General features: G+C 46.0%; 1 protein-coding gene across 1 annotated transcript in view; it reads left to right on the top strand.

Annotated features, from left to right (window-relative positions):
• ANKRD27 (ankyrin repeat domain 27) overlaps nucleotides 1-24014 on the top strand; it is a 67952-nt gene that overhangs the window by 20857 nt on the left and 23081 nt on the right. Inside the window, 18 exon segments of the mRNA XM_070398248.1 lie at nucleotides 815-971; nucleotides 1682-1836; nucleotides 3001-3060; nucleotides 3148-3201; nucleotides 3299-3364; nucleotides 3452-3528; nucleotides 4185-4306; nucleotides 5181-5259; nucleotides 5975-6107; nucleotides 11168-11260; nucleotides 12588-12715; nucleotides 13288-13370; nucleotides 14449-14564; nucleotides 14947-15039; nucleotides 16432-16629; nucleotides 18965-19024; nucleotides 19123-19242; nucleotides 21720-21764. Of these exon segments, the coding sequence (XP_070254349.1) occupies nucleotides 815-971; nucleotides 1682-1836; nucleotides 3001-3060; nucleotides 3148-3201; nucleotides 3299-3364; nucleotides 3452-3528; nucleotides 4185-4306; nucleotides 5181-5259; nucleotides 5975-6107; nucleotides 11168-11260; nucleotides 12588-12715; nucleotides 13288-13370; nucleotides 14449-14564; nucleotides 14947-15039; nucleotides 16432-16629; nucleotides 18965-19024; nucleotides 19123-19242; nucleotides 21720-21764 (1839 nt within the window).

The following is a 24014-nucleotide window of genomic DNA, read 5'->3' on the forward strand; positions in this document are numbered from 1 at the left end:
TGGACCTATGAACCAGGAGGTCATGGGTTCGATTCCTGGTCAGGGCACATGCCCAGGTCTTGGGCTCAATCCCCAGTGTAGGGTGTGCAGGAGGCAGCCGATCAATGATTCTCTCTCATCATTGATGTTTCTATCTTTCTCTCCTCCCTTCCTCTCTGAAGTAAAAATATATTTTATTTTATTTTTAAATATATTTTATTGATTTTTTTACAGAGAGGAAGGGAGAGGCATAGAGAGAGTCAGAAACATCGATGAGAGAGAAACATCGATGAGCTGCCTCCTGCACACTCCCCACTGGGTATGTGCCCGCAACCAAGGTACATGCCCTTGACCGGAATCGAACCTGGGACTCTTGAGTCCACAGGCCGACGCTCTATCCACTGAGCCAAACCGGTCAGGGCAAAAAATATATTTTAAAGAATAGAAAAAGTATCAGGATACTACTGTAGCCATAACTACAGAGTGAACAAAGAGGAAAGAAAAACATTTTAGTATCAAAAAGCAAATTAAAGAGTAGTCCTCCCATGGCCATAGCTCAATTAGTTAGAGCATCATCCGTATATGCCAAGTTTGTGGGTTCTATCCCTAGTCAGGGCACATACAAGAATCAACCAATGAGTGCATAAATAAGTAGAACCACAAATCAGTGTGTGTGTGTGTGTGTGTGTGTAAAAAATCAAAAGAGTGGTGCTGTCCCTACAAACCCACATTGGAGTGAAGAGGGGCAGGTTGGGTAAAGTACTGTATTGGGTCCAGGCGGAGGGGTCGATGGTCACCACTGGTTAGTGGTGCAGTGATGGTTCTCTTATTCTAGGATGTCTTTATACAAGGAAACAGGATTAAATTAGGAGCTGGTTTCGCCTGTCTTCTCTCAGTGCCCATTCTCTTTGAAGAAACTTTCTACAATGAAAAAGAAGAAAGTTTCAGCCTACTGTGTATAGCCCATCCTTTGGAGAAGAGAGAGAGTTCAGGTATTCTGCAAGAAAACCCCTTTCTCATGATTTGGAGCAATGTATTTATTGAATTTCCTCCTGACATAACTATTACAAACATCCCATAAAATATTCAAGAGCCCACTAGAAAACTGCATCATTATTTACATAATTGCCCCATAGAACTTAATCAGAAGGTTATCTCGAGCTAGGGTGTGGACTGGGCTGCTGCATGTGGTTGCACAGTTTGGACATGACAGTTCCAGGAGGTAGTATTCACATAGGCCTCAGTGTGGATGTTGTCCCCTAGAGTTGTTCAAAGTGGTAGCCCTGGCTTTGTCTCGGGCCTCAGCTTTAGAACTAGCTCTTATAGCATTATTACCACCCAGCCCCACTGTGGTGCCTCTTTGAGATCTCATTATTTTTAATGAATAATAATTCTTCAGCTGCTCCAGGAAATTGAGGCAGCAATTTCCCAAATGCAGCCTGAGGCTTTATTTTCAGGAATCAGGGCTTCTTCACCAGAGCCACATAGGTCATGCCCAAGATCCCAGATAGTCCAGGTTTTGTCCCAGAAAACGGTCTCAAGAGGACCAGGCTCTCTGAACCCTGGGTTATCCTGTAACTGGGCTGCCCTTGGGCAATATCTTGAAATAGGTTCATCCTCCTCTTCCCCCTGGAAGGTGGGGCCCAGACCCTGGGGACGCAGTGAAAGCTTCAGTCATCCTGACTCTCTGTCTCTTTTTCAGAAGAGCCTTCAACACCCTCAGATACCTTTTCCTTGAAAACCATCGAAGATGTGAGAGAGTTTTTGGGAAGACACTCGGAGAGATTTGACAAGAACATTGCCTCTTTCCAGCGAACATTCAGGGAATGTGAAAGAAAGAGCCTCCGTCACCACATAGTCAGTACCTGTGTCTTGCTTTGCCAGGCATGCCTGGTCTCAGGCCAGTTTAGAGCCCAGAATCCCTCTCAGTTTACTCTGAAGCTTTGCTGCCTCCGCTGTTGGAAGTTTGTTTGAAATATTTCTTTCTAACTATAAAAGTAGTACAAGCCACTGTAGAAAACTTGAAAATCACAGAGAAGCCGTAACCGGTTTGGCTCAGTGGATGGAGCGTCGGCCTGCGGACTGGGGGGTCCCAGGTTCGATTCTGGTCAAGGGCATGTACCTTGGTTGCGGGCATACCCCCGGTGGGCGGTGTGCAGGAGGCAGCTGATCAGTGTTTCTCTCTCATCGATGTTTCTGACTCTCTGTCTCTCTCCCTTCCTCTCTGTAAAAAATCAATAGAATATATTTTTAAAAAATAATAATAATAAAAAAGAAAATCACAGAGAAGTGTAAAAATTATTATCACCCTGGACAGTGTGCACAGTGGTTAGAGAATTGTCCTGCACACCAAAGGATCATGGGTTCAATTCCCGGTCAAGGGCACGTACCTGGGTTTCAGGTTCTATCCCCAGCCCCAGTCAGGGTGCATGTGGGAGGCAGCCATTGATGTGTCTCTTTCACATCAATGTTTCTCTCTCTTTCTCCACCCGTCCCCCCCCCCCCCCCCCGCCATTCCACTCTACTCTAAAAAAAAAAAAAAATCAATGGAAAAATATCCTCTGGTAAGGATTAAAATAAATATATATATATATATATCCCTAGCTGGTTTGGCTCAATGGATAGAGCATTTGTTCTGCGGACTGAAGGGTCCCAGGTTCGATTCTGGTAAAGGGCACATGCCTGGGTTGGGGGCTTGATTCCCATTAGGGGATGTGCAGGTGGCAGCCAGTCAATGATTCTCTCTCATTGATGTATCTATCTCTCTTTCCCTCTCCCTTCCTCTCTGAAATCAATAAAGATATATTATATATATATATATGCATCTTAACTCCAAAAGGATTTTATTTCTATTTTTAATGCATATACACCTAAAAAAAAAAGTTGAAAAAAATAACTGGGTTGATAAACATGCATAAGCACTTAAAGTTTGTCACATTTTGTAAAATGTTCTCTTCACTCCAGGACATGTTGCATGTCTGGGTTTTGTGTTATGGCCTGTCTCTCTGCTCTGTCACTTAGGACGCGGTGAATGCGCTCTACACCAAATGCCTCCAGCACCTTCTGAAGGACTCTCACCTGGTAAGCAGCAGGACTTTCAAAAGAGAGAATTGCAGTCTGCCCACATGCAAAGCCAAGCACTTTTACTGTACTTTCCTTGTTTTCTAGAAGATGCTTGCCAGGCATGAGGCCCAGATGAACCTGATGAAGCAGGCGGTAGAGGTAAGAGGCCAGGGCAGTGAGGGGAGAAGCCGGCAGTGCTGCGACTCTCCTTGCTGCCCCCCCACACACCCTGAACTGGGATTCGTTGATTTCACAGATGTACGTCCAGCACGATATTTATGATCTGATCTTTAAATATGTGGGGACCATGGAGGCAAGTGAGGTAGGTTCTAAATCTCCATCACCCAGGTTGGAAGCCTTATTCTGTGCTTTCTAGGAAATTTGAAGCTTCGTTAAAATCTGTTGTTAGGATGCTGCCTTTAACAAAATCACAAGAAGCCTTCAAGATCTTCAGCAGAAAGATATTGGTGTGAAACCTGAGTTCAGGTAAGGGTTTGCACTGCAGCAGCTCAGCATCCTCAGAGGCAGGGCCCTCGGCAGCAGTGGCGGCAGGCTGATTTGACTTGGTTCATACCGAGGAGCAGTGCAGTTATTTGTGACCAAAGATAAAGTGCTGATGTTGGCAGATGACTGTGTTGTAGCTGTCACCCTCCTGCACCTGTCTGCCCACGTACCACCTGGGTAGGAGCTAAAGGGACTGTGATTTCCCACAGTTGCTCTCTAGGTGGGCACATAGCTCACCCAGGTGGGTTCTGTCCTCACCTGCCCATCCGAGGGAACCCTGCCAAAGAGACAACTCCTCTGAATTAATTTAAGTTTCATTAGGATAAAAAAATGTTTGAAGTGTGTTTATGTTTAAACTACTTATTTTTCCTTTGGGCTATTTCATTCTGGGGCTAAGGACTTTCAATTTCCCCCCCTCTAATTTTCTGGTGCTGCTGTCACTGGGCAGCCTGAATGAGACATTTGAAGCTGTTGTGTTTTGCCACTGACTTGAGTGAGATGGCTTCTGGGTTTCTATTTTTATTTTTCATTACTATGGGTTGTTATAAGAAATGTAAATCAGAGGTACATTATTAGACCAGAGAAAAAGGGCCCTTATGTTGTGCTCTTAAGTTGTCACTTGCCAAATTATTTTACAGCTTCAACATACCTCGTGCAAAGAGAGAACTGGCTCAGCTGAACAAATGTACCTCCCCACAGCAGAAGTTGGTTTGTTTGCGAAAGGTGGTGCAGCTCATTACACAGTCTCCTAGCCAGAGAGGTTTGTGCTGGGGAAGGGGCCCGGCAGGGGGGGTAGATGCATCCACCCAGAAGCAGAAGTCTGTTAAGGAGCAGTGCTGTCTTAAAGGACCATACAGATGGGCTGGTGTGTGCAGCCCAGCCTTCTAGCATGAGCGCCTTGGGGTCTGTGCTGATGAGTGAGTGCCTCCTAATGGGGTGGGGGTAGATGTGTCATGACTGTGGTAAGAAAATGGTGGCAGAGGAACAGCAGCCTCAGAAATGAGCCAAGCTGGTGATGGGTACTTAGGGGTTCAAGCGTCCTTTAGACTGTTTGCACTAGTTTTGAATATGTTTAAAATTTTTCAGTATAAAAAGTTAAACAAAATAAGCCAAGAAAAAAGTAATGAGGCAGATTTGTGTATGCAGATAGGGAATGATCTTAAAAGTATATTAAATGAAATAAACAGGAGTGTATGTGGCACACTTTCCTCTCTACAGGCATGTCCTTGGTGAGGATTAAAAAAAAAAATAGGCTGCTTTCAGCATTGGCCCACAGTGCGTAAAGCAGAAATGACCTGAGGAGGAAGGAGGCTTTCAGCAGGGGCTCTGGCACACCTTCGCTTGTGTCCACTGTCACTGACCTCCTGGGGTCTGCCCATCCAGGAAGGTGGCGCGGGGTGGTTTGCTTGGAGTTCCCTTCTCTTGTACATGTTCTGGGAATGCTAGGCCTTTGTGTTCCCCTTGGATCTGACATCTGTTCAGGACACTGTAAAGGAAATTGTGCAATTGAATTTCTCTCTGACGTGTAATCTTACTGGATTGTGGTTTTGTGGGTTGAATTGTGGTGAGGAGTTGAAAGGATTGTTGGTCCATTTGAGTCTCATGATGACTTTGAACGTGTTTCCCCCTTGCAGTTAACTTGGAGACTATGTGTGCTGATGATCTGCTATCAGTCCTGTTATATTTGCTTGTGAAAACAGAGATACCTAATTGGTAATATTTTTGTTAAAATCGTTTTTCAAATGGCAGTACTATACTACGGCAGTTTTAGTATAACTCTAGGAAAGTGAGCACCTCTCGTGAGTCAGGTGCTATGCCTGCTCCACCTTCATTTGGCAGTGGGTGGCTCTCCTTCCATTTATAGATGGGAAACTGAGGTCCAGAGAGCTTACATTTCTCATTCTGGAACATGCAGCTAGTCAGTGGCTGAGCAGGAAGCTGTGTGGTCCCAACGCTCATCTTCTTCCCATAGGAACCCACAGCTCACTTTACAATAATGAGCTTTCTAAAAAATAGCCTATTTCAGCCCAGTTGGTTGGGCATCATCCCGTACACTGAAAGGTTGCTGGTTTAATTCTCAGTCAGGGCTCATGCCCAGGTTGCAGGCTCGATTCCCTGGAGGGAGCGTGCAGGAGGCAGCTGATCCATGGTTCGCTCTCACATGTTCCCTTCCTCTCCCTCCCTCTCTCTCTAAATATCAATTTTAAAAATCTTTAAAAAAATAAATAAAAATTAAAAATAGCCTATTCCAGGAAAATAACAAGTAGTTTTATTTCTTTTCCTAATTACACACACTCTAAAATAGCGAGTGAGGAGTTAGCAGTCAGTGTTCTCTGGAGCTAACCAAGTTCAGTCACCTGAGCCAATAGCATTGTTTCTGCAAGTGTTAATTGTGTACAAGGATAAAACCTTTTTTTCCTTTTGTTAGGATGGCAAATTTGAGTTATATCAAAAACTTCAGATTTAGCAACTCGACGAAAGATGAATTGGGATACTGCCTGACCTCAGTTGAAGCTGCAATTGAATATATTCGGCAAGGAAGCCTCTCTTTCAAACCGCTGGTAAGACCCCTCCTCCCTTGGTCTTTCTGTGGGCTGTCACTGCACATTGATAGGGTTCTGAGGTCGGTGTGGAGGGGTGAATTCTTCAGTGGTCCCTGGGAATGGGGCCTCAGCTGTTTACAGGCCCTGAGCCCGGTCAGCAACCCAGCACACTGAACACTGAGCTCCTGATTTGGCTGTGAAAGCTTGTGGGTTTTCATTGGGACTTACATATCCTGCTTCACTGTTAATATCCTGCTTCACTGATCCTCGGCGCCCTCAAAAGCATGGGCAGAGGGGAAGCTAGAAACAGTGACTTTGGGTATCTTGACCATGTAGGCAAGAAATGAGGTTAATGTATGCAATGTTAGGACTCAGTGGCCTTATTATTACTTTCTAGGTTGGTTGGTGAGCTTTGGCTAAGGAGAGGAGATTATATTTCTTTGTGAATTGTGAGAATCTTAAACCAAGATTGCATTGCTGGCTTATTTCACTGCATACCAACCAGCAGATGTGACAGTACTCACAGAAATCACAAAGTTAAAATTAATAAAGTGTATTGAGTTCTGAGGATTAAACTTTATTCGATCCTAATTTTCTACTGATGTTACAATCTCCCAAAATAATAAGTTAAAACATCTGGAAAAGAGCACAAGCCTGTCCAGGCAGGTGCACTTGGGTAAAAACTGGTTCTCAGAATTCATTTATCATTAACATGTTTATTTCTTGTTGTTGTTTTTATGTTTTTGTTGATTTCAGAGAGAGGAGGAGGGAGGGAGAAAGATATAGAAACATCACTGCTGAGAGAGAATCATTGACTGGCTGCCTCTTGCATGCCCTCTACTGGGAATCGAACGGTGACCTCCTGGTTAATGAGTTGATGCTCAACCACTGAGCCATGTTTATGTTTTTTCCCAAAAAGAATAAATTTTATTTTTTTCTGATTAGAAGACTACTATTTGCTTATAAACAACATTCGAAGGAAACAAAAACCTCTTGTAAACTCACTAGGTATATGTCTTTTATTAACATTTGGGTATATGTCTTTTTTCAGTGCCATATAATTGTATTTTTAACCAAAATTTGAGATTATGCTGCACTTGTTGGCCCGTGGCCCAAAGCATCATGGTGCAAGTTCTGCTCTTGTCTGGGTTTTGGTTTGATCTCCCACATGTAAGCAGGTGAAATTAGAGGCTGTCCAGCTCTTCTCAGATGTGGTTGGCTGTGACTCTTGTGGAAAGGTGTTTCTCATTTGGGGGAAATCACTCCCATTCTAGAAGGGCCATGTGTGCACTCCACATGCACAGGTGTCTGCAGAATCAGTTGTCACTCACTCCCATAGTAACGAAGTAAAATCTTTTAGTTTGAAAATCGTCTTCTGTGAGGTTCCAGAAATGTGGTGTGTGTTTTTTTTTACTTTATGTGATCATAGTTAAATATTTTATTTTTCTTTCAATTTTATTTTGTATTGGTTTTCGATGGATATCATAGTGTTTAGACAATCATATACTTTACATAGTGTTCCCCTCGATATTTCCAGTACCCAACTGATACCACACATAATTATTACAATATTATTGACTACATTTCCTATGCTGTACTTTACATCCCCAGGCTGTTTTGTAACTACCAATCTGTACTTCTCAGTCCCTTCACCTCTTTCACCCAGTCTCCCAAGCCCTTCTCCCCTCTGGAAACCACCAGTCCATTCTCTGTGTCTATGAGTCTGTTTCAGTTTTTTCTGTTCACTTATTTTGTTCTTTAGATTTTACATATAAGTGAAATCGTATGGTATTGTGCCCATCAATAGACAAGTGGATAAAAAAGCTGTGGTGTATATATACAATGGAATATTACTCAGCCATAAAAGAGAATGAAATCTTACCATTTGCCACAGCAGGGATGGACCTAGAGGGTATTGTGCTCAGTGCAGTAACTCAGTCTAGGAATGTGTTTTCCTGTGGTGCCTGCAGTGGTTTTGTGATGGTCCTGCTCTTCTGGTTCTTTCCCTCTCATCCGTCTGAGAGGTCACTCGCTTCCTGGCTCTACCACCCTGCAGAGGAATTGCCTGATGCTCCTTGATGGGGCCAGAAGCGCCCTGTCACCTGGAAGGAGGTATCCACCTCTTGAAGGTGCTCCTGTCCCCTTCCTGCCCCCATACTATACTGTGGCCATCTCTTATTTTCCATGTGGGCAGGAAGGCCAACACTTGAAGGCCTTTGGCCAGGGTGTAAGAAAGTGGCTGACCAAACAGTGTCAGTTGAATTTTTTTTTAATCTTCACCCGAGCATATGTTTTTTTCATTGATTCTACAGAGAGAGGAAGGGAGAGGGAGAGAGAGAGAGAAAGAGAGCAACATTAATTGGTTGCCTCCTATTCAAACCAGGGATTAAACCCACAACCTAGATATGTGCCCTGAACAGGAATTGAACCCTTCAGTGCATGGGACGACACTCAACCAACTGAGCCACACTGGCCAGGACTCCATGCCTACTTCTACTTCAGAAAATATTCCAAGCGACAGGGAAGAGGAGGTGCAGGTGGAGGTGGAAGAGAGTATAAGGGGAATAAATGGTGATGGGGGAAAAAAAGATTCCAAGTGGGATTTGGGGAGTGTTTGAGGAGTAGTCCTTCTGTGCTGGTGTTGGTTTGAGTCCAGCACTTTGTTTGTCTCTCTAAGCCTCTGTCCATCTTCTCGTCTATACTGGGGATAATGTATATTTTACCCCTTACTTGGTAGTTATGAGAATCAAATGGAATATTCGAAAGTTCCTTTTTGAATTGTGAGGTGATACTGGAACCCTTAGTTGCTCTTCTAGTGCCTCTGCATGTGGGTGTCTTTGTCTCCTGGTTCTTGGGTGCATTCTGCATGGATGGGCAAGGGGGTGTGGAACACAGCCCAGGGTGCTCCTCTAGTCAGGAGTGTCTGACCCTGGTTCTGCCTTTCTGGATGAGAGGTGGTTGGTCCATCAGATGATGGGACAAGGTGTGCATCATCTGGCTTGCTGGGAAGCCCGTCCCTTGGGTCTTGAGTGGGTCAGGCCTGAGAGATGCTCTTTACTTTATTGACAGAGCAGGTGTTGTGGCTTCCTGTCTTTTGTGATACCATTGTTGGGATTCCATCTGTGATATCACCTCTGCCTAGCTGCCAACTGAGTTCTTTGCAGTAGTGCAGTTCCCTCTAGGAGTGTTCAAGGCCACTGTTATGTATTGGTGTTGTTCGTTTTCTGGGGAAAGAGCCCAAGAGTATCTTCACACAGTAGGCGAGGCTTCTGAAAATCATTAAAGACCAAATATTAGTAAATTGAATTCTGTCTTACTCTCGACTCTTTACATAATGTAGTTTCACAGAAATTTTCTCCCAAAGATAGAATCATACTTGATGACCATAAGCATTCTTTAAGCATAAAGACTTAAATAAAGACTTTTAGCTTTTATTTTTTTGTAATTTTTATTTTTGACATAGCATGACTGACTTTATTTTTCTATTGCCGTTGATATTCAATATTATTTTATATTAGTTTTGGGTGTACAGTATAGCAGGTGCCTTTATTTTATTATTTATTTATTTTATTATTTATCTATGCATTTATTGGTTGACTCTTGTATGTGCCCTAACTGAACTGTCAGGCCAGGGCCCACAACTTTTAGCTTTTTAAAAAAAACATTAGTGGGATGGCTCTAGTTTCACTTTTGTGGACAGAAAAGCCAGGAGAGAGAACCCTGGAAGCATCTGTACCCTCTGCTCTAGCTTTTCAGGCTCTGGTTTTTCTCACTTGACCAGGTTGCTAATAAGTAGTGTTCACCCCATTCCCGAATAGGGCTTATCTCACATGCTATTCTTCTGGCAGCTCATTTTTCCCTGAAGATTCAGTCCTAGAGGACTTGCCTCTCTTCATTGCTGCCCTTGGAATAGTTCCCCAGAGTTGAGGAAAGAATACCGAATTTACCTCGACAGTAATGTCTTTGATGTTTCTCTGACCCTGAGCTGCTCAGCTATGAATCACTGAATAAAACTGATAGAGCATTCATAGCTTCTAACAGCTGGGAGCTAAAGTGGCTGTAATGCTGAGGTGTTGTTGTTTGTTTGCCAAGTTAACCCTCTGAGGGCAGTCTTAACAGCAGACCCCAGAAATGGTCCGCTCCTCGAGATGCTGTCAGCTCTGTCTTAGCTGGACCTGTAAGTCAGAAATTAGAGAGCCTTATTCTAAAGTTTTAGCTGGGTTGGTGAGTTATTCTGGCAGCAACTGGCTGGAAAAAAAATTCCCTTTACCACCCACAAAGACTCTTTTTAAGGAAGTTAATTTGTCATTAGACAGTTTAGTAGCAGGTGCTCAACTGAGCATTATTAAAGTATCTTGCTAGAAAGTATTTCATAAAATAAAGATAGGTAGGAGAAGGTATAGGGGGGATAAATGGTGACAGAAGGAGACTTGAAGTGGTGAACACACAATACATATACAGATGATGTGTTATAGAATTGTACACCTGAAATCTATATAATTTTGTTGGCCAGTGTCACCCCAATAAATTCAATAAAAAAGAAAAAGTAAGGGTACATTATTAGATTTTTGTATCTAGGTAATCATAACTTTATTCATTGGGGCAGAACCCAGTATCCTATTGGACTTGGGGCCAATGGCCCTATTGTTTGCTATTTTAATAAATATGTTCAAAAACTAAGACCCCTCTCTCCCCTGCTGGTTGCAATTGAGAAATATAGACCATCTGTCAGATGGTTTTCCTGCCTGTAGGCTGCAGATAAAATGGCAGGCATAGGGCTGTGCAGGTAGGACAGAAGTTTGAGAGGAGAAGGAGGCCAGCCCAGTCCAGGTTCCGTCTGGAGGAGGATGGTGTGTGCATGCAACATTCCACACTTAGATATGACACATTCCACACACGCGCAGCCAGTGTGCCGCCACTCTCCCAGAGCCCCCCTGGAAAACAGTCATCAGAGCTACCATTTCCTGGAGAAACGGATAGGAAGCCCTTCTCCCAGCCTGATGAGGGTCAGCGCTCTGTCTCAGTGAAAGGGGGAGAGAGGAGCGTGGTTTAAAACAGACTGTTGGGTTTTCCTGCAGGAGTCTGAGGGATTTGGTGACAGACTGTTCCTTAAGCAGAGAATGAGCTTACTGTCTCAGATGACTTCAACTCCCATTGACTGCCTGTTTAAGGTAAGACACCACAAGTCTTTCTTTGTGAGGAGCACGCCATCTTTCCGCCTCTCTAGCATCTCTATAGAATCCACATGGTGGTCTGTGTAGTTAAACACTGAAGTTCGCCTTGTGCTCAGGGTGGTAGGGATGTGAGGTTTTACAGGTGAAATCAGCACGTATGCTCATCTCCACAGCGTGTGCTATGTGATGGCTGCGCTGGATGGTTCACCGAGGGCCCTGGGCCTCCACGTGTGGAACCCTCTGCCCCAACTGTCCTCCTTTCTCCACTCAACAAAACACAGTTTGTCCATAGGCCAGTTCAGTGGTACCTCACTGGGGGCCCCACAGAGTTGATGCCTCTTCTCAGTTTCAGGAGCCCCCCATCTCAAGTGTCTGAGTACGATTGCCCTGCGCTCGGAGCGCACTGCCCGGTGGTGGTTTGATCATGTATGTGGCAGCACGTGCACCCAGCTCCCCGTTAGATCTTTTCAACCACTGGGAGGCTGTCGAGGTGCCCACTGGGCAGTAAGCGAGGACTAGGAGAGGGCAGATCTCCCCAAGAGGTCACCCGGAGCCAGAGTGGGTTCCATGGAGGCCCAGAGCACCTCCTGGGACAGTGTGCTCCCCAGAACATCTCACTCCCTGGGGGAACACATCCAGGAATCACAGGGGTGAGCCCTGCAGGCTTGGTTGTTGATGGGGTTTCCTGCTGATTGCACCCGTTTCCTCCCTCACCCCACAAGCCAAGGTCTGTCAGATATAAGAGGGCAGGACCCAGACTTGTTCTAGTAAGATTCTGAATTCTGAATGTATTGCTTCTCTACTCCTGTTGCTTTGGGAATTTTGTCACGTTGTCATTTTTTTAATTTTTTTTTATTAAATATATTTTATTGATTTTTTACAGAGAAGAGGGGAGAGGGATAGAGAGTTAGAAACATCGATCAGCTGCCTCTTGCACACCCCACACTGGGGATGTGCCGCAACTAAGGTACATGCCCTTGACCGGAATCGAACCTGGGACCCTTGAGTCCGCAGGCCGACGCTCTATCCGCTGAGCCAAACCAGTTAGGGCCATTTTTTTTTTTTTTATGGAAAGTTTCTTACATTTACAAACTACAAAAATAAAAGATTAGTGTCATGGACAGGCTCCATATAGCCATCTCCCAAACTTAGTTCATCTCTGCCCTCACCCCCTTTCCCTATTCACCTGGATTATTTTGAAATAAATCCCAGAGAGCAAATCAATTCATCCATTATATATTAGTGTTTCTGCAGCACTCAAAAAATTCACACCTTAAAAAGCACATTTCTCAATACTGATCATATCTTTGATGTCACTTCTCAGCACATTGCTTCAGGTAACCAGAAAGAAGTGGAAAGACTTCTGAGCCAAGAAGACCAAGATAAAGATGCCATCCAAAAGATGTGCCACCCCCTGTGCTTCTGTGATGACTGTGAGAAACTTGTCTCTGGGTAAGAGAGTCCTCATGGAGGCTCTGTGTGCCAGGAAGCAGGATACTCAGGGCTTCGGTGGAACTTTTCTACTTCTTTGCCATGGGATTTTGAATGAGGCACTTATCCTGGATGCACTCAGCTTCCTCTGCCGTAAAGTGGGGACTCTAATCTCTGCCTCTTTGGAGCATTAGATGGAATAAAGGTCCTGAAAGTACTTGGCACGCTGCTGGGCTGGATACAGAATAGGCAGATATAGGGCCTGCCCAGCCTCGGCAAGTGTGTTTAGGATGGGAGAATGCCAACTTCCCCCAGTAACCCTTTCTGGTCTCCCCTTAACCTCATCAGGCTATTTTGCTGGGTGTCAAGGCCTAGAGGGTGGGGTGGCCGGGAGGGATACTAGATGCCTCAGTTCCTCACCCTGTAAGCAGGGACTGGATTCTCTCTAGGACACTATAAGAGAGGCCCGGTTTGGATCATACCCTGAGATCTGTCTTCCAGTCCTAAGACCCTGGCATGGCCGGCCTTGTCAGGAGGAGGCTTTGCCCTGCCGTTCCTAGGGTGTCTTTCTCTGTATCTTTTCTCTGTTTTAGGAGGCTGAATGATCCTTCAGTTGTCACTCCATTCTCCAGAGATGACAGGGGTCATACACCACTCCATGTGGCTGCCCTCTGTGGTATGTGGTCTTGGGTGGGCCTCTGAGGGTTGCCAAGGAAAAGGGATGGAGCCAAGGATGGCCCAGCAGAGGCCTGAGGCCTGGCCGACAGGTGCAGTGGAGTTGGGGTGTGGAAGGGGCTGTATCATGGGCCACCGCCGGTGGCTTCGTTGGAAGAGAAGAATAGCAGACGTTCCTCAGGCCATCCTGTGCTGCTCCTGGGCTTATCTGTGCTCTCACTGTCCTGGCCGGTGGTCCAGGGAGGGAAGGCTTGAGTCCGAGCTATGAGAATGATCTTAGAATTGGGGTTCTTATATTCTGCTTTTATTTTATTTTTTTTATTTTTTCATTAATTTCAGAGAGGAAAGGAGAAGGAGAGAGAGATAGAAATGCTTAATCAGAGAGAACCATTAATCAGCTGCCTCCTGCATGCCCCCCACTGGGGATTGAGCCTGCAATCTGGGCATGAGCCCTTGACCAGAATCGAATTCAGGACCCCCCAGTCCACTGGCCGACGCCCCATCCACTGAACCAAACCAGCCAGGGCTTACATCCCGCTTTTAAAAAGTAGCTTTTAAAGTGCACAAAGTAGAAAACACAAACCTCTCCAGTATCACCTGCCATCCTTCTGTCTCCCAGATATAATTTTGATTTATGAGTATCTGGAATTTCCCTGTGCTTGTGTGTATATGAATATAAAGCATATGATATTGTGGGGACCATACTGTTCTATACTGTGCTTTTTTCACTCGGTGATATATAAGAACATTTCTCCTTGTCAGTATTTTTTAATGGTTGCACAGTATTCATCTTATGAATTGATGAACCATGGAATCTTCTGTGGGTGTCTGAGGCTCTTTTCCAGTACCTTCTCTTGCTAAGAAGTAGATTGGAACTGAGTCCCTGCTAAGAGGCACCCCAGAGTGCCCAGAATCTGCAGAGTCTGACTTGATGTTAGCTCTGGTTCCTCTCAAACAGAAAAGTTCCTTCTGCCCTGGCTCATGCCAGGGAACAAGAGGGTAAAATAATGTTGTGGCTTCACACTTAGGGTTTGAAAGCCTCTTGTCTTTCTCCATTATGAAGTCCTTCTGTTCTGTAGGGCAGGCATCCCTCATTGACCTCCTGGTTTCCAAAGGCGCTGTGGTGAACGCCACGGACTATCACGGGTCAACTCCACTTCATCTTGCGTGTCAGAAGGGCTATCAGAGCGTGACGGTGAGCAGGCGGTGACGGCACCACCAGTGCATGTGCTCGAACGAGCTGGGCTCTGACTGACTCCAGTCGTGGCTGTGCTCCTCTGTCCCACCGGCTGCAGCTGCACAGCGGGGCTGCGAGTCTGCAGCTCCTCCACCCCTGGACAAAACTGTGAGGTCTAGACTATCAGGACAAAAATTTTAGGACTTGCTTTCCTAAAATGTCCTGATAATCTGGGGGTAGCGGGGTGGGCATGTACTTTTTTTTTTTTTATCTCGAAACATTTTTATCTCTAAGGAAGGATGAGACTGATGTCATTTATGTGTAGAATGGGCAAATAAGATTGAAAATGGAAACAAGTGACCTCCCCCTTACTCACCTGCTTTCTCCTCCCCTTTGCAAGCTGCTGCTGTTGCACTACAAGGCCAGTGCTGATGTGCAAGACAATAACGGCAACACCGCTCTCCACCTGGCCTGTGCTCATGGCCACGAAGACGTAAGTGGTGCTTGCTGTCCCTGGCTGTGTTCACCCTTTCTCTCTCGTGAAGAAATGTGAATTTTAATCAGTTTAGTATAGTGTGCTTTGTGTTGATAATTATTGAACAATTTGGTGTGTAATGTTTTTAATTTAAAAATTTTAAGTTTATTAGAGAAGCTATGTTGAAATAACAAACCTGGAACTTAATTGCTCATTATCTGTCATAAAATTAAGTTATTTCCATTCATCCCTGCTACCATCTGACTCTTACTTTTGTTCATATTCAATTTCTATCTTTTACGTTTTTATAGTAATATCAAGGAATTTCATAATTTTCATTTTCACTTAATATTTAACAGTGTGTTTTATTTTTTCCTAACTATTCTCTCTCCCCCTTCTCTTCATAGTAACATACAAGTAGTTTTATACATATACTAGAGGCCCAATGCACAAAATTCATGCAAGAGTAGGCCTTTCTTCCCCCAGCTGCCGGCACTGGCTTCCCTCTGGCATCCGGGACCCGGGCTTCCCTATGGCCACCGGCAGGCACCCGGGACCCAGGCTTCCCTCACAGCCCTGGCTTCATCCAGAAGGTTGTCCGGAAGGATGTCCGGAAGGACATCCGCTCTAATTAGCATATTACGCTCTTATTATTATAGATAGGGTTGAAGCTGGGTTAGGTGGGTGATGTATAAAAACGAGATCGTACCATACACATTTTTATGCAACTTGCTTTCCTAACTTAACGATACCTTATGGAAATTCTCTAGATCAGTAAATCTAGCCTGTCTTTCATCGCTGCAGTAATCAGTTATGTGTGTTGCATCAGTGTTCCTAAGACTGCCCGTTGACTCAGTGAGTTGTGACAACACCTATGAAATATTATCTACCAGGGCAGCTCATTGCGCCACTCGGGCCACATTTTACTGGAGGCCGGTCATGTAAACACCCTCTGCCTGGCATGTACCAAAATGTCAGACTCCCAGAAGGAAAGCAGGTGTTCGGTACCAACCACATTGTTGTACAACAGGTTGGGCACAGTGAGCCCCTCTTATCAGGTAGGGGACTTATACACACCCTAAATCCAAGCTCCCAAGGAATACTGCAAGTCAAGGGCCAGCCTTGCAGTCAGGCCTTTCAAGGGACTGTGGTCTCAGGCCTGCTGTGGTCATTCCTTTCTGCACATGGATACGTCACAATTTATTCAGCCACGTCTAACTGACGGACCTTTGAGTTCTTTGAGAAAGTGAGGGTACCCTGGAGCCCTTGGGTCCCTCTCTGTTACTGTCCAGTTGCTTGGTTAGTGGAGACTTGATTAAGCTGGGACCTGGATCTAAGCTGTGGAGTGCATGGATGTTGCCTGGGGCTTAGCATGTGAGATAATGGTGGCATCTCCCAATTTCTTTGCAGTGTGTGAAGGCTTTGGTCTACTACGATGTGCAGTCATGCAGACTAGATATTGGTAATGAGAAAGGAGACACTCCCCTACACATAGCTGCACGCTGGGGTTACCAGGGCATCATAGAGACGTTGCTACAAAATGGAGCATCCACAGAGATCCAGAACAGAATGAAAGAAACACCCCTCAAGTGTGCGTTAAACTCAAAGGTAGATTTTTTTTTTTTTTTTTTTTTTTTCGGAAAAGGACTATGACTTTAAAAACAAAATCAGTGTCTACAGATTAGGTCTTGGCTATGCTGGACAAATTGCGTTAGTGCCTGAGGACAGGACTTGGCCTGTACCCTCTCTGCTGCATTTGGGACCTGGTGGTTAATGGGTTTTTACTTATTTATGTTCTTATGAGTTGTTCTTTGTGTTGTTCTAAGAGCTACTCCCAGCAGACTTTGCCCCAGCCTCTGAGTACTGTTGCCTTATGAGGAAATGGAGGGGGTAAAACGGGAGAGTAACTCTGACTGGCAGAAGCGGGGAAAGGGAGTGGGGCATGGAAGCAGTAAGGGATGTCGCTTCATCTTCAGCTTCTAAAAACCTTATCCTTATCCTCATTTGGCCAATTTTGAGCTTCATTGGGTATTACTTCTTTCAAAAGTGATTTGTTAATGAACTACTCATCCTTTCCTAGGAGTAATGTCTGGGAGCATTCAGTTTTTGACAACATGTAAAAGTGCTCACTTCATGAGTGAGTGGGGAGTGGGAAGTGGAGGGCTTAGAGAAACCATCTCTTTGAACCTCATCTCCCAGCAGGTTGAAGGCATGCCTTCAGCGAAGTGTGGTCGGCCAGCTGGCCAGAGAAAGCCGAGCCATGTGCAGTGGAAGGTCCCAGGTCATCAGGTTGATGTGTCTAGAACATCACTAATTTGTGGCTCACAGAAATGATTCCATTTTATATATTTTATTTTTTAATCCTCACCTGAGGATATTTTTCATTGATGAGAGAGAGAGAAAGAAAGGGAAGAGAGAAACAACAATTGGTTGTCTCCCGTACACACCCCAACCGGGGATCGAACCCGCAACCTGGGTATATGCCCTGACTGGGAATTAAACCTGCTACCCTTCAGTGCATGGGATAATGCTTTAACCAAAGAGCAATACTGGTCAGGGCAAACGATTCCTTTTTTTGTTGCTGTTATTAATCCTCACCCGAGGATATTTTTCCATTGATTTTTAGGGAGAGTGGAAGAGAGAGGAAAAGACAGAGAGAAACATCAATGTGAGAGAAACACATTGATTAAGGTTGCCTCCTGCACAAGCCCTGACCAGGGCCTGGGCCGGGGAGGAGCCTGCAACTGAGGTATGTACCCTTGATCGGAATCAAACCTGGGACCCTTTGGTCTGCAGGCTGACACTCTATCCACTGAGCCAAACCAGCGAGAGCAAACGATTTGATTTTAATACAAGCCTCCTGTTGTCTCCCTCTGCACAGGCCTTGCTTTCTGCTTCTTGATGTTTTCAGCTTCCTTTTAGTTTCTGACTCTCTTCTAGGGAAGCCTTTCAGTTTATGTCATCTTCTAGGAGTAGCACAGTTTTTAAACTACTTTATTGAGGTATGATTGACATACAAAGAGTTGTATATATTTCATGTACAGGCACACCTAGGAGATAGCAGGTTTGGTCCCAGACCACTGCAAGATAGTGAGTCATAAACTTTTTGCTGTTGGAGAGTCTTGCCTTCAATTTGTAAAACACACAACATCTATGAAGTGCAATATAGCAAAGCACAATAAGATGAGGTACACCTGTACACAACTTGATGCATTTGGAGATACATACATACATACCTGTGAGACCATCACCACAGTCTGTGCTATAAACATATCCATCACCTTCAAAAGTTTCCTCTCGTCTTTATTATTATGTTTGTGTGTGACAAGAACACTTAACATAAGCTCTACAGTGGCACCGTTTTTGAAGGTGAAATCCCTGCTCCTGACCTCTGAGCCATTCTTCCTGTGCACTCACAGGGTCTCTGCTCTGTAGCAGCCACAGCTGATAGACTGGGTGGTGCTACCTGTGGCCTGAGATGCCAGGAGCTGAGGGTTTCTCTGCCCCTGTATCTTCTCCCAAAGGCCCCTTCCTAAGGGAGGTCTCAGAGAGAAGGAGACAGCTGCCTGCTTGGGTTTGCTCTGAGCTGCTCATGGTGCCAGTGAAAAGGCCACACTTTGTTCCTGTGGACAAATAGCCGGGGGCTAGACAAGGCAGCCTTTGAGGCCCCTTCTGTGGCTGGGCTTCTCTTGTCCTCTGAGCCCATGCATGGGAAGCACCAGCTCCTCTGCCAGGCAGCAGGAGTGTGGTGTGGCAGGAGGAAGCCCAGACTTACTCAGTGTGCTTCTGAGCGAGTCCCACCAGCCGTGGTTTCCCTGTCTCTCCAAGGGTGTGGCTGAGCTGTCTGCCCTTCTGAGGAGATAGGCAGTCAGTGGGGTTTTATGGGTGATGCTTTAGTGACCCATCTCATTCAGTACTTTGCTTGTCGCCTTTGTCCTCCTAGATTCTGTCTATAATGGAAGCCCGTCACATGTCCTTTGAAAGGAGACAACAGTCTTCAGCAGTAAGTGAACAGGGCGGTAGTCCTTGGCCCTATTTATGACCAGAGCATCCTCTTTGGCCCTCATCTGTCTCTTCTCTTGTCATGCTCCCTTGCTGCAGGTCCCTGTGCCACCCCCTCAACACTTCATGGATTCCATCAGCCAGGGGTCCTCTGCCTCCAGCTTCTCCTCTGTGTCCACCAGCTCCAGAAAAAGGGAGCCCAAGAAGGACTATAGAGAGGTGAGGCCCTAGGTGGGAGGAAAGTCTGTGAAGCCCTGTATATGGCTCTGGTTAAAGAGTCAGGGCCTGCCCTAACTGGTTTGGCTCAGTGGATAGAGCATCAGCCTGCAGAGTGAAGGGTCCCAGGTTTGATTCCAGTCACAGGCACATGCTCAGATTGCGGGCTCAATCCCCAGGAGGGGGCATGCAGGAGCGAGCAGATCAATGATTCTCTCTCTCATCATTAATGTTTCTATATCTCTCCCCCTCTCCCTTCCTCTCTGAAATCAATAAAAATATATTTTTAAAAAAAAATGAGTCAAGGCCTGACGAGGGCCACCTAGTTGGCCTGACGCCATAACCAGGTCAGCCTCATCTGCTGTGGCCAAGGTCGGTGCCTGGAGAGGAGCCCAGATGTTCTCACCTGCTTGCCCTTCATGGTCAGCTCCCTCAGCAGCTCTTTGCTTTGTGGACAATGTGTGTGTGTGAGAAAGAGAATAGCCTAAGAAAAGTATAAGTAAAGTCACCTATAGGTCCACTGATATAAGATCATTTTACAAAGCAAATTTTCTCTGCCCCTACCTCCCATTCCACAAGCACCTCTGTTAGCTTGATGTGGGTCCTTCCTGACTCCTTACAAAGTTTATATATACACTAGAGGCCCGGTGCATGAAATTCGTGCACGGTGGCGGGGAGGGGGGCGTGTCCCACAGCCCGGCCTGCACCCTCTCCAATCTGGGATCCCTCTCGCAATCCAGGACCACTGGCTCCTAACCACTCACCTGCCTGCTTGCCTAATGCCCCCAACGGCCCTCCCCTGCCAGCCTGGTCGCTCCCAACAGCCTTCCCCTGCAGGCCTGGTTGCCTCCAATGGCCCTCCCCTGCAGGCCTGGTCCCCCCCCACTGCCCTCCCCTGCCAGCCTGATCTCGCCCCCAACTGCCCTCCCCTGCCGGCCTGGTCACCTCCAACTGCCCTCCCCTGCCTGCCTGATCTCCCCCAACCCCCTGCCAGCCTGATCTCACCCCTAAGCCCCTGCCAGCCTGATCTTACCCCTAACTGCTCTCCCCTGCCAGCCTGATCTCGCCCCTAACAGCCTCTGCCTCGGCCCCCACCACCATTGCTTTGTCAGGAAGGAAGTCAGACGTACGGAAGATGGCCAGTTGACCCGGTCTAATTAGCATATTACCCTTTTATTATATAGATTTATATACACTCACACATTGCATCTAGTAAAAGCTGATTTATAGCCTGGGATTTGTTTTTTGCATTTAATCTGTCTTAGAGTTTGCTCAGTGTCAGCCACAGAGTAGACCATAGCATGGATGTGCCACAACTCCTCTGCTCATTCCCCTGTGGGTGGGGACCCTCACTGACCCTACCTAAGACCCCTCCTCCCATGTTATCCTCAAGCCCTGACCTGCTCCTGGATAACCCAGCAAGCTTGGCTCAATGCAAAAGCACAGCAAAGAAAACCAAGAGGCACTCTCCAGAGTCTAACAGAGACCTGGGATCATCCTTGGGAGGGATGTCCCCCTTACTAGTATGTACCCTCAGCTAGCAAATAATGAGAGCTGAATATATGTGGTTCTAAAGGTGGCTGACCCAGGGAGTGCTTGTGCTTCAAGGTGGCCCTCATCTCACTCTGCCACATGATAGCAGTGTCATTTTATAGACCAGGGGTCCTCAAACTTTTTTTTTTTTTTTTAAATATATTTTATTGATTTTTTACAGAGAGGAAGGAAAAGAGATAGAGAGTTAGAAACATCGATGAGAGAGAAACATCGATCAGTTGCATCCTGCACATCTCCTACTGGGGATGTGCCCGAAACCCAGGTACATGCCCTTGACCGGAATCGAACCCGGGACCCTTCAGTCCGCAGGCCGACGCTCTATCCACTGAGCCAAACCGGTTTCGGCGCCTCAAACTTTTTAAACAGGGGGCCAGTTCACTGTCCCTCAGACCATTGGAGGGCCGAACTATAGTTTAAAAAAAAACTATGAACAAATTCCTATGCACACTGCACATATCTTATTTTGAAGTAAAAAACCAAAACGGGAACAAATACAATATTTGTATTTGCATGTGGCCCGCGGGCCGTAGTTTGAGGACCCCTGTTATAGACCTTGCATGGCAATGGGCTCAGAGCACATCAGCACCTCCTCGGATGTCTGTCTGAGCATTTTTAGGGATATGTTTGAATGCTACTGAATCAAGACTCCAAATTAAGAAACGAAAGCTACTGGGCTTTCAGAAAGGTGATTTCTTTTAATTTTTTTTCTCATTTACTGAGAGAGACAGACAAACATCAATTTGTTGTTCCACTTATTTATGCATTCATGGGTTGATTCGTGTATGTGCCCTGATCGGAGCTTAAACCCGCAACCTTGGCATATTGGGATGATGCTCTAACCAACTGAGCTACCTGTCCAGGGCTTCTTATTTTTATTATTGTTTTATTAAACTTATTTTTCTAACATTCTTTTTTCTTTTATTAAGGTAGAAAAACTTTTAAGAGCAGTTGCTGATGGAGATTTAGAAATGGTGAGTTTGTAGAAGTGCGTTTTACAAAGCTTGCTCTCGGTTCAGTTAGGAGCTGTGTGGCTTTGTTGTTCACTTTCACATAGAAGGTGGTGCACCTAATAAACATTTGGTAATGGCAATGTGACCTTTCCACCACAAATAATGAGGCGAGTGGACATAAAGCTGCATAGTGAGCATGTCCCTGCCTCTTAGACATTCATATTCTGGGAAGGTAGTGAGATGTTGGCAAGAGACTAGCCCGCACCCAGGTCTCAAAGTATGGGCTCAAAGCCTGACACGTTAGCTGGGAGCAAGGTGAGCACACAGGGTAGTGGGTGAGGAGGGGGTGGTGGAGGCGAGGGCAGAACTCAGAGGGTGTTAGGGTGGCCCTGCAGAAGTTGTGGACAGCTGGGACACCTGGGCCAGGAGGCTGAGGTCTGAGGCTTGGGGCCCAAGGAGTGAAGCAGGTGCCAAACAAGATGGTCTGACTGATCTGGGTTGGAACCTGTTGAGGATGTCCTGCAGGGAGGGAAGGTGTCTGTCCTAACCCACAGTGTCAGGTGACCGGGAACATCTATGATGAGATCACTTGAGAGTAGAGACAGCCTTCATGAGATTACCACAGGCAGTTTCCCTGGCTTGCCTTTGGTTTCCTGAAAGGGATTTGTTTTGCATTCAAAGGAGGAGTCAGTTAGGTGCTTAGCAAACTCCTTCCTTTTGTGGGTAGGTGAGAGGACAGACCACTCATGAAAGAGGTGAGCAGAGACCAACTGTCCAATGCCCTGGGGTCCCCATCCAAATTAATCTACTCTTGCGATAGCTTCCAACCTCCTGCCCGGGACCACCTCAGCTCCCCGCCCCCATTCTTGTTCCCTTCTTCTCATCAAGAGAAGCTGCCCTCAGTCTCAGCTAACCTGCTCAGTGAGGCCCCTCAGTCAAGGCCTTTGGTGTTTCCACCCTGACCAAGTGTCCGTCATCTTGGATAGAAGGGACCTTGAAGAGAGAAGCTTGGGGTCAAAGAGGGGTTCCTGAAACCTTTTGTCAGTCTCGCAGGCATATGCTGACCTCCTCAGTGCTGAGAAGCAGGCCTAGATACATAGTTAGAATGTTTTCTCAAACTTAATATCTTAGAAACGTTTCTTTACTGGAACATAAATTTGACCTATTTGGGGGTCTTTTCGGTGCTCTCACCTGTGAGCTAGTGCATTTAGTGGAAAGGACAATGGGATAGAGTTCCAACCGCAACTTAATAGTTGTGTGGCCCTGAACAAGTTATTGACGGCTTGAATGCGTTTTCTCCCAGGTGAAAAGGGAAGGGCCGGTTGGAAAGTGTACAGTTAGATCAAAGAGGATGTGCTTATTAAATGCTCCAGGGCCAGGATTTTCAAGCAGCACCACTCTGCTCCTTTTTAGAAGATAGAAGAAAAGAGAACCAAGATGGCGGTGTAGGTAAAGGCCAGTACTTGCTGCCCCCCACAGCCACATCAAAATTACAAGTAAAATACAGAACAACCATCATTCAGAACCACCTAAAAGCTGGCTGAATGGAAGTCCTACAACTAAAGAAGTAAAGAAGAAAGCACTTTGAGACTAGTAGGAGGGATGGAGGCACAGAACAGGCTGATCTGACACCCAAGTGTGCCAGTTTTTGTTTTGTTTTGTTTAATTTTTTTAATCCTCATCCAAGGATGTTTTTTCATTGATTTTTAGAGAGAGTGAAAAGAAAGGGAAAGACAGAGAGAAATATCGATGTGAGAGACACACATCGATTGGTTGCCTCCTGCACAAGCCCTGACCAGGGCCCGGGCTGGGGAGGAGCCTGCAACTGAGGTACAGGGCTTTGACCGGAATCGAACCTGGGACCTTTCAGTCCACAGGCCAATGCTCTATCCACTGAGCCAAACCAGCTAGGGATGTGTGCCATTTTTTTTTTTTTTAATCCAGAAGAAAATTATCCCTGTGGAGGCCGCCTGTGAGGAGCAAGGGGTCATAGCCCCACACCAAACCCCCCCTCCCCAGGGTTCAAGAGGTGGAAAGAGAAGTCCCCATAACTTTGGACTGTAAAAACCAGCAGAGATTGTGGCTGAGGGACATGGAGGCTGCCAGGGAGGCTCAGGTGTCCATCTTAAAGGCCCAGCATGAACTTACTCAGACTCACTTCCTCTGAGCTCCAGCACCAGGAGGCATTGGGAGACCCAGACACATACGGAGAGGAACCAGATTGTCTGGCAGAAGGGCTGGAACTCAGGGGCAGCTTTCTATCAGACAGAG

Source organism: Myotis yumanensis, unplaced genomic scaffold (genome assembly GCF_028538775.1).
Source record: "Myotis yumanensis isolate MYYU_CA2020_CCGP unplaced genomic scaffold, mMyoYum1.0.hap1 SCAF_18, whole genome shotgun sequence".
In the NCBI taxonomy this organism is placed as follows: Eukaryota; Metazoa; Chordata; class Mammalia; order Chiroptera; family Vespertilionidae; genus Myotis; species Myotis yumanensis.